The 11608-nt window shown below is 36.3% G+C and overlaps 1 protein-coding gene across 1 annotated transcript; it reads right to left on the minus strand.

Annotated features, from left to right (window-relative positions):
• Positions 1 to 9453: 9453 nt before the first annotated feature.
• On the minus strand, positions 9454 to 10610 carry LRRC61 (leucine rich repeat containing 61). Its single transcript, XM_053712929.1, has one exon. It carries the CDS (start codon positions 10234 to 10236, stop codon positions 9454 to 9456), a length of 783 nt encoding a protein of 260 aa, XP_053568904.1. The 5' UTR covers positions 10237 to 10610.
• Positions 10611 to 11608: the final 998 nt, after the last annotated feature.

The following is an 11608-nucleotide window of genomic DNA, read 5'->3' on the forward strand; positions in this document are numbered from 1 at the left end:
GAAAAATCCGTAACTGCCACTTAAGCCTATTATGATCTTGAAACATCCAAAAATGAATATGAAATAAATGATAAAGTTTATCTTTATAACTTTGGAAGAGATCAGATTAAGGAGAAGAAATTTCTTCCATCATGGAAGGGTCCTTTTGCCATTACTGGCAAAATATCCCCAGTCGACTATAAAATTAGGATACCTAAAAATGATACTTTTATGGATAAATGGGTCCATATTAATCAGTTGCGAGCATGCCATCCTAGATCCCAGCTACAAGTCATAGTGGGAGAATGAAGTGTCATATCCCCAAATACACTAAAGAAGTATGGTAGTTGAAAGATGCCTAGCTATGGAAGGGGGAATTATGTCAGGGTACCTGTGAATAGCATTAAATAAACTACATATGTATCAAATAAATTTTGATATTTCAGGTCAGCTAATGTCTCCCTTGACATGAGTTGTGTGTGCCCATAAATGGGTTTCCTGCCCAAGATGGGTAATAAACTTACAGGCCCCCTGTGAGGAACAGTCGCTCAGTCTGAACTGATAATGGAATATACAAACATACTCAGAGGAGATAGCCCTTATCATCTAAGTGTTAAGTACCCCATACTGAGTTCAAACTCCTGGATTTCATATGTTACCTTGATCTAGTGAAGAAAGTCTTTTAAAACATGTTTAACCCTGTGAGTGCAGGAAACATATAAGAATGCAAATCTTGATTTTAAAAGGGGAAAATAGAGCTTCATATAAAATTAATTATGTAATTTTAAAATGTTTCCTTGATACTCAGACTGTCCAAGTAAATTGTATAAGTGTATATTTGTGGATCTAAGAAGAAGTGCCTAACAGTAACATATTAGATAAATATATGATAACTTTAATAAGTAACTATATAGTCAATATAAAATGCTTAATCAACTTGTTTCAAAATGGATAACATATTCTTATATTTTTCAGAAATCTAATAAGTGTATATGTAATTGGTGCTGTAAATATCATGTTTTTATACACTCACAAGAGATGTACATATATGCAATATTTATATTAATATGGGATAATAGTCCACTATAGATATAATTATGTGAAATTACATCTGATTGCTGATCTCAAGGTATGTATGTGATATTAAGATGATAACTGAGAAAGTAATTGAGTCCATGATGAAGGTACTATAATCCTTTTAAATCTTTTCATAGAAAATATGAATTTTAAATGCATTTTTAAGATACTATAAGTAGAGTATATTCATGATTAATCTTGAAATACTCAGGGTAAATAGTATAAAGTAACCCCATCTATATTAAACATGTAAGTTATTAATGCTGGAAACTAAAGTGTATTTAATAAATATTTTAAAGGTTAGATACTAGACTGTTGGCAATATTGATAATGAAAGTGCATTTCTAGTTGTCTGCTGCCCTCTGATGATTTATGCGAGAATTGCAACCAAGGGAAATTGTAGTATCAGATAACCATGTGTCTCAGGGGTCAATGATATGTTCAGATCCGAGGGCAAATCAGAAGACAAGCATCGGTAAGGGCCTATCAAAATCTTGTGGGAATGATTAAAGAATAGAAGGAGGGGTTATATATTTGATAAAAAAACACACACACACACTAGACAAAGAGACAGACTCAAAGAAGCATAATTTTTGGAGAGAATAATACACAGGGTTTGTGCCAAGTATATTCTCTGCAATTTTGGGACACTTTCTTGGACAAAGGAAGATAACAATTTTGAGGCCTGTATCCTGTCAATAGTGGACTAAATTCTTCTTAGATGACCCACAAGAAATTCTGAAAAAGCTGAAACATTCATTTGGTTATTTAGTAAAGTATACACAAATGTTAAGTATATATATATATATATATATATATATATATATATATATATATATATATAAAATATTTAAATCCAATGTATTCTATAGCTATAGTTATATTGCAGCTGGTAATTTAAAGGGCATACTTGGTGTTTTAAGTTATATCCATAGTCCTGTGTAAATTAGAACCAGTCATATTCAATGCTAGATAATCTTGTTTGCTAGATAAAGTTTTTTTGTATTTCATATCTCTAAATCAGGCTTATTATTGTGGAATCGCATATAACTGGGTATTGTAGTTAAATTTCTCTGTTGTATTAAGTTATTTGCAGTTATTGTGAGATATTTCAAAATGGGTTATTGTATTTAAATCTCTGATTGTGGTAAATTAAGCAGAGTAAGTTGGTAATCCATATTGGGAACTGAATTAGATTTATTGGCTAATTATAGAAGATTATAGTATTTTATTGTGATATTTCTATGTGATTCTTTGTAAGTAAGATCCATTTTAGAGATATATTTTTTGATTTACTTTGTAAAGAATGTTATAACAGCATAAGTGTGTATAGTTGATTCATAATCTATTCTAGTTTCTATATAATATATTTAAATGTGTTTATAAATTTAACTAATCTCAAGAATTTAGGAATAAATATTAATTTCAATTGTTTCGTATACATACATTTTAATTGGAGGTTATTTTAAAGAATAATAATAAATAAATTATATTTAGAACCTGGTATATACCAACAGGGGATTCCGCTTCCGTATTGGAAAAGGTCACTCTCTTGTTTTTATGGGACCTATTCGATTGTCCTTCTTTAATCTGGATATTCATGGGAGTGTCATCAAATCTATTTCTGGACCTCCCTCTTCCTCCTCTTCCACTTGATCGCCTGGATTGGTTGAGCTGATCTTTTCTTTTCCAAATAAAGACCAGTCCCTTTTTATAATCATCTGAATATCTGATATACTTGGAGTGTTTAACCTGAATGATTTCGGTTCTCACTTCCTCCACCATGGTTTTTAGAATGACATCCATCTTGGCATTCTGTGGGTCATTTATAAAGTTATTTCCATTATTTTATTCCTTGTATTGACCAAATCTTTTGTCTTATACTTGATAATTAGTAACAAAAGCCTAGTAGAACACTCATGAAACACTTGGTTCCACTCATTTTTAAATTCCTGGTCTTCCACATCAGATGTAGGATATTTATTAGGCCTGAGACCTCTTAGTAACATGTTCAGTGAGTGGTAACGTTCTAGAATCCACTTGTCTAATTTTAACCTTGTTGCTTTGATATGTTCTCAAACTCAATACTGTTAATTTCTCTATCAAAAGCTTTATCAAGAGAATAATAGTTATTCACCATACTTGTGCATTCCTCCATATTGAATAAAGAATGTAAATTAGTTAACACTGCAACACACTGATAAACTGTTGCCAGTGTATATAGACAATAGCGTTAGACTGAAAAAGAATCCGGTATTACAGCACTGTTGCTATTAAAAAAAAATAATTATTACTTAGAGGGGATTTACCCCATATATATATTGGCCATGCTATGGTGTAAATACAATATGTATATATATATATATATATATATATATATATATATATTACAATTTATTCATATGAAAGTATAAGCCGTTTTCTTCCTAATGTCCATTAAACGTTACCCGGAACTCCACTCATCAGAACATTTGGTAATAATATCAAAAGAAAAACTGTGTTATGTGGTATCAAAAATAGAGGAGATGTTACTGTGATCCAAACAAAAGCAACAAATGCAGCTAATAACAAATACAGGAATACTAGATGGGTCAGTTAGATCACGTAAACTGACATTATGCGGGGGGATATACATAAACCTCTTAACTCACATTATCACAGGTAGAGTCCGTGATGCCACTGCCTTCCACTCCTGCTGTATTCAAATTCAAGCTAGTTTCTTGTCATTGCGGGACCCACTCCTCCTGGACATGGAGCCGCCCCATTGGCGGAAACAGGAACCTCCTAGAAACCTCAGAGAGCCCTATGGAAATCTCCAATAAAAAGTCAAACAGAACAGAGCAACAAAATCCAGCCCAGCTCAGATCGGTAGGTTAAAAGCATAGAAAACTTTATTAAGTTGGCTAAAAAGGCAAGGCATAAATACAAAGCACCCATATTACAGGATGCACCCGTATTACAGGATGTGCGGTCCAACTAAAATGCTTGCGTTACAGCCCATACCGACACGATCCATACTGCCATCTGAGTGCAGTAGTTATGGATTTTGTGTAACAAAAATGTTTCACAAAACTCATAACTAAAATGTTACAAAGTACACTAACACCCATAAACTACCTATTAACCTCTAAACCGCCACCCTCCCGCATCGCAAACACTATATTAAACGTATTAACCCCTAATCTGCCGCCCATCCACATTGCGACTATTAAATAAACCTTCTAACCCCTAATCCGCCGCCCCCGACATCGCCGACACTAAATAAACCTATTAAACTTTCAGCCCCCCACATTGCAACTAATAAACTAAACCTATTAACCCCTAAACCTCCAGCCCCCCACATTGTAACTACTAAACTAAACCTATTGACCCCTAAATTGATGGCCCCCCACATCGCAAAACACTAAATTAAACTATTAACCCCTAAACCTAACACCCCCCTAACTTTAAATTAAAATTACAATATAACTATCTTAAAATAAATAAAAACTTAGTTTTAACTATAAATTAACCTAACATAACTATTCTAATAAAATTAAAAAAAAAACTACCAATTAAAAAATCTAAATTACAAATTTAAAAAAACCTAACACTACAAAAAAAAATCTAAAATTACAAAAAATAAAAAACACTAAATTATGAAAAATAAAAAACTCTATTACAAAAAATAATAAACTAAATTATCAAAAATAAAAACAATTACACCTAATCTAATAGCCCTATAAAAATAAAAAAGCCCCCCCAAATAAAAACACCCCCTAACCTACAATAAACTACCAATAGCCCTTAAAAGGGCCTTTTGTAGGGCATTGCCCTAAGTTAAACAGCTCTTTTACCTAGAAAAAAATACGAAGTCCCCCCAACAGTAAAACCCACCACCCAACCAACCCCCCAAAAATAAAAAACGTAAGTCTTAAAAAAAACTAAGCTACCCATTGCCCCTAAAGCCCATTCAGCGCTTTCACTGCCCTTAAAAGGGCATTAATTCTTTACAAGCCAAAAGCCCTAATCTTAAAAAAAAAAACACAGCAAAAAAAACAAAACAACTAACACTAACCCCATAAAATCTACTCACGGTTCCTGAAGTCCGGACATCCATCTTCATCCAGGCGGTGAGAAGTCTTCATCCAGGCGGCGACACCTTCATCCATCTTGGAGACTACTATCTTCATTCTGGTGGCGTGGAGCAGAGCTATCCTGGACTGCGAAGACATGGTCACCGCCATGCACTGAAGTTGAATGCAAGGTAGCCGTTTCAAAATGGAAATTCAAATCAGCCAATAGGATGTTAGTAGCTCTCATCCTATTGGCTGTTTTGAACAGCCAATAGGATTTCAGAAGTTCTCATCCTATTGGCTGATTTGAATTGAAACAATTAAATCAGCCAATAAGAATGCAAGGTACACCATTTTGAAAAGGTTACCTTGCATTCAACTTCAGTGTACAGCGGTAACCATATGAAGGATAGCTCCGCTACGCGCTGCCAGGACGAAGATTAAAGACGTCCCCGTGATGGATGAAGGTGTCGCCGCTTGGATAAAGACTTCTCGCCGCCTGGATGAAAATGGATGTCCGGACTTCAGGAACCGTGAGTAGATTTTATGGGGTTAGTGTTAGGTTTTTTTGGGGGTGTTTTTTTTTTTTTTAAGATTAGGGCTTTGGGCACTGTAAAAGAGCTGAATGTCCTTTTAACGGCAGTAAAAGAGCTGAATGCCCTTTTAAGGTCAATGCCCATACAAATGCCCCTTTAGTGGCAATGGGTAGGTTAGGTTTTTTTTAGACTTAAGTTTTTATTTTGGGGGGGCTATTTTATTTTTATAGGGTTATTAGATTAGGTGTAATAGTTTTTATTTTTGATAATTTTGTTTATTATTTTTTGTAATCTAAGCGTTTTTTATTTTTCGTAATTTAGTGTTTATTATTTTTTGTAATCTTAGATTTATTTAATTTTTTGTAGCATTAGTTTTTTTTTAATTTGTAATTTAGGTTTTCAATTTTTTCGTAGTGTTAGTTTTTTTTTTATTAGAATAGTTATGTAAGGTTAATTTATAATTTAAACTTAGTTTTTTTTTTATTTCACAGGTAAGTTTTTATTTATTTAAAGATAGTTATATTGTAATTTTAATTTAAAGTTAGGGGGTGTTAGGTTTAGGGGTTAATAGTTTAATTTAGTGTTTTTCGATGTGGGGAGTTGCGGTTTAGGGGTTAATAGCTTTATTTAGGAGTCAGCGTTTGGGGAGTGGCAGATTGGGGGTTAATAACTTTATTTAGGTGTCAGCGATGTCGGGGGCAGCGGATTAGTGGTTAATAACTTTTATTAGTGTTGGCGATGTCAGGGGCAGCAGATTAGGGGTGTTTAGACTAGGGGTTTAGGTTTCAACGTAACTTTCTTTTCCCCATAGACATCAATGATGTTGCATTATGGCAATCGCCATTCCGCGATCGCAGGTGTTAGTTTTTTTCCGAACACTTTCTCCCTATTGATGTCTATGGGGAAAGCGTGCACAAGCACATAAGCCCTTGGTTTTTGTGCGGTATGGAGCTTAACGCACAGCACAAGGAGGCTTTTCAGTAACTAACTCTAAATGGAGAGTGCAATAACGCAATTTTTTTGGCGTTATTTTCTCACCCTGTTTAGAGCAAAACTCGTAATCTAGGTGATTGATAATTAATGATCCTATTACGGACGCGTTACAAATGCGATTATAGTATAGATGGCTGAAAGTTCTTTTTATTTGTTGCAGTGGTAGATCCTAGCATTTGTGAAATTCTAGGATTTACCACTGCAACAAATAAAAAGAACTTTCAGCCATCTATACTATAATCGCATTTGTAAGGCGTCTGTCGGACAGTTGCACATGCATCCTCAAAGGAATGTTGGCAGCGCGAGGCAGCCAACAGAATTTTGGCTGTGCGCGCAGCCAAAAGATTCCGAAAATGGCAGGGTGGTGAAAGAATCAACCGCCATTTTCGTAATCCACCGGGATGCAGCGAAGGCAAACGGAGCATTACAAAAAAAAAAAAAATGACCACAATAAGTATTAAAAAAAATAAATAAATAACCGCCCGTACTAAGTATTAAGAAAAAACAACAACTACCTAATTCATCTATTAACCCATAATCCGCCAACCCCCCACAATACATTAAACCTAATTTACCTATTAACTCCTACACCGCCAACCCCCACAATGCAAAAAAACTAATTTAATGACTAAGCCCCCTAACCTAACAATCCCTAAATTAACCCCTTAATTACAATAAAAATTACTACATTACAATAGAAAATTTAAAAAAATTACATTACATTAATCTAATTACATAAATTAAAAAAACTTTACAAAACATAATAAGCAAAACTATTCAAAATAAAATAATTAAACCCAATCCCTATGAAAATAAAAAAGCCCCCCAAAATAAAGTACCCTAATCTAATGCTAAACTACCAATAGCCCTTAAAAGGGCTTTTTGTAGGGCATTGCCTTAAAGAAATCAGCTCTTTTACATTACAAATAAACCGAGTCCCCCCTAACAGTAAAACCCCCCACCCACCAAACCCCCAAAATAAAAAACTAACACTAATAAACCTAAATTACCCATTGCCCCTAAAGGGGCATTTGTATGGGCAATGCCCTTAAAAGGGCATTCAGCTCTTTTTCAGTGCCCTTAAAAGAGCATCAATCTCTTTTGCAATTTGCCCTAAAAAAACTAATCTAAAAAAACAAAACCCCCCCAAAAAATTTAAAAAAAACTAACACTAAAGCCCCAAATAGGTACTCACGGTTTCAGAAGTCCGGCGGAGAAGGTCTTCTTCCAGGTGGTTCCATCATCTTCATCCACAGCGAAGGTGGCGTAGAGCAGAGGTCCGGAGCGGTCTTCTCAGAAGTGGCGATCCTTGGTGGCAGTGGCCCTCGGCGAAGGCGTGGAGGTTCCTCCTCATGCGATCGTCCACCGCACACTGAAGATTGAATTCAAGGTACCCCATATTTATTGGGGTACCTTGAATTCCTATTGGCTGAAATTTTCAAAATCAGCCAATAGGGTGAGCTACTGAAATTTTATTTGCTGATTTGAACATCCAATAGGATTTCAGTAGCTCTAATCCTATCGGATGTTTTGAAAAAATTTGCAGCCAATAGGATGAGAGCTACTGAAATCTTATTGGCTGATTTGAACAGCCAATAGGATTTTAGCAGCTCTAATCCTATTGGCTGTTTTTAAAAATGCAGCCAATAGGAATGCAAGGTAACCCAAATTGAATGCGGTACCTTGCATTCAATATTTAGTATACCACGGACATCGCATGAAGAGGAGCCTCCATGCCACCGAGGACTGCCGCCGCTGAGGACCGCTGACGTCGCCACAGATGACCACCACCGAGGATTGCCACATCTGGGAAGACCGCTCCGGACCTCCACTCCGTGTCGCCTTCACTGTGGATGAAGATAGACCCGCCTGGAAGAAGACCTTCACCGCCGGACTTCTGAAACCGTGAGTACATATTTGGGGCTTTAGTGTTAGGTTTTTTTTGTTTTTTTTTGGGGGGGTTTAGATTAGCCAATAGCCGTGCGGGCCAGCTGGCATTATGCCGGATAGCTAGCACACTATTGGCTAAGATCACCTCACAGTAAAATAGATGGCTCCTACACTTTAGGGGCAAACCCTATACCTTATCATATCCACAACCCTAACCCAAAACAGCAAAAACCCAGTTGCAGAAGTATTCTGGGCATATTACAGGAAGGCTCAAAACATTTTGCTGCAAGGATCCAAGAATTAAGTAATAACCCCAACTGTCTATCCACTGCACTTTAAACCCATCTATATTCAGCAATCTCAAATATTAAAGTTTAGGAGATTGAAATGTCACTTTAGAACATGCTGATGCCCATCTTATGGATGCTTTATGTGATTAATATCCTACCTATCAAGTGCTGTCTTGTGCCCATGGTGCCACCTGGCCTAGTTACAGAAATGGCCTTGGCATGGTGATATCTGTGTAGGGATATTTTATAGTGAAAATGTGAAAAGATACATCAACACCTATTGAAATGTTTAGACAGTTTAGTGAGGTGTAGCCCCTCTCATAGCTCCTTAGTATGGTCTGTACGAAATATACAATTTATGTTTTCAGAACTTTAGTATATATGTTAGTAAAATATTTGTATGTGCATCTTACTAAAAGGAGGTGCTCTGTCTCATTTTGCTCAGGGAGTAGCTACACTCATTTTTATTTTACAATCTTGTAAGAGAGAACATTGCTCAGCAAAAGATTTTAATTCATGTCAACAAAAGAACAACAAATACAGAATACAGTTTAACCGGACATGGTATAACAATGCAAGAAGAGACACAGAAACATCTTCTTTGAACATCTATCACAAAAAAGGACGGATCCCTCAGAAGACGTAGGAGTTGGGTTCGTGTCTAATGTTGAGAGCCCTCTCTGCCTGTGCGATGGTGTCATCTGCTTTTTTGCTCAGCTCTTTGCACTCTTGCAGAACATCGTTGAACTGTTTATAAGTTTCTTCAATAATTGTGCTCTGAGTAGGTTTCAGGTCCCAGTATCCCTCTTCCACCCAAGGCTTGGAAGACCCTGAACCTTCTACTGTCCCATTGCTGATAAACCTTTTCAAAGAGTTGTCAATGTCTTTGCACAGATGATAAAGGTCACTGCCACAGCCGGAGACCCTCTCACCATCAATCACCCGGACACTGGGGATTGTTTCCAGCACGCTATGTCTATAAGCACCATTGGCACATAAAGGGTTGCTAAGATTGTATACAGGATCCCTAAGCCTAATGCTCTCAAGTTTATGTAGCCCTTTCAAACAATAAAGACTTTCAACCCCACACAATGAGTTGCCGGCCACATTTAAAGTCTGCAAGTTCTCACAAGATGCCAAGGGCTCGAGAGAAGAGATTCTGTTACAAGACAAATTTAGAGCCACTAACATCTTTAGAGAAGACAAAGGTCCTAAGTGAGTGATGTTGTTGTTCGATAGATCCAAACGCTCAAGGTTTAAACATGCTCCTAGACATCCTAACTCATACAGTCCAAGGCCCCTGAGCTTCAGGAAAATAATTGACTCGAGATCAAATTCTCCAGTTCTTAACTTGAGCATTTCAGATGTAATGCGTCCACCTTCTGTCTCGTTATCTTTGTTGCTTTTGTTTTCCATGGCAAACAAGAAGTTTCTTGGTATAGAAGGGAAAAACACTTAACAGAAAATTTTGTGAAAGGGTCTGATTATGTCCTTCAGGGTTAGTGAATTGCTTTTTTTTTAGATGTGGTTTCTTTTTAACTTTGCTGAACAATTACAACACAAGGAAACCATAGTACACACAAACGACAGCTGAGGATACCATCTGATGATCCAACACCCTGCAGAGAACAAGGATTTGCTGGGGATTTTTTTGTATTAATTAGAACTGTGAAACTCCACTGAGCACACAGGTCTAATGATCAATAAACCAGCTTTTGTTCTGCCTTCTTCAAAAGATGTTGTGTGTCTGAGTTTGTCCTGAGACAATGTCAGTCCCAGAGCTCTTTGAACATACACGGTTATCACTGTGCTCAGAAGATTTCATACAAACGGCATTATCTGAAACAAAGATTTGGATAAATTTATATGCACTACTTTATAACAATGAGCATATATATATTAATAACAAACAGCAGAATACATACTATGATGTAATAGTTTTCTATGGGCAGTTTACATACATACATAGGGATCCATATGAATATGGGTTAAAACAGATATATTGTCTGACGTGTATTACTCTGCTACAGTAGATGTGCTGTGTGTAAACAATTCAGAGAAGGAGTAGCTGCAGTATCAGTTGTGCACTGACATATATACTGCTGTATCAGTTGTGCACTCACATATATACTGCAGTATCAGTTATGCACTCACATATATACTGCAGTATCAGTTATGCACTCACATATATACTGCAGTATCAGTTATGCACTCACATATATACTGCAGTATCAGTTATGCACTCATATATATACTGCAGTATCAGTTGTGCACTCACATATATACTGCAGTATCAGTTGTGCACTCACATATACAGTATACTGCAGTATCATTTGGGCACTCACATATACACTGCAGTATGAGTTGTGCACTCACATATATACTGCAGTATCAGTTGTGCACTCACATATACAGTATACTGCAGTATCAGTTGGGCACTCACATATATACTGTAGTATCAGTTGTGAACTCGCATATATACTGCAGTATCAGCTGTGCACAAACGTATATACTGCAGTATCAGTTGGGCACAAATGTATATACTGCAGTATCAGTTGTGCGCTCACATATGTACTGCAGTATCAGTTGGGCACTCACACATACACTGCACAGTTGTGCACAAACGTATATATTACAGTATCAGTGGTGCACAAATGTATATACTGCAGTATCAGTTGTGCACAAACGTATATACTGCAGTATTAGTTGGGCACTCACATATATACTGCAGTATCAGTTGTGCACAAACATATATACTGCAGTATCAGTTGTGCACAAACATATATAC

Source organism: Bombina bombina, chromosome 5 (genome assembly GCF_027579735.1).
Source record: "Bombina bombina isolate aBomBom1 chromosome 5, aBomBom1.pri, whole genome shotgun sequence".
NCBI lineage: Eukaryota > Metazoa > Chordata > Amphibia > Anura > Bombinatoridae > Bombina > Bombina bombina.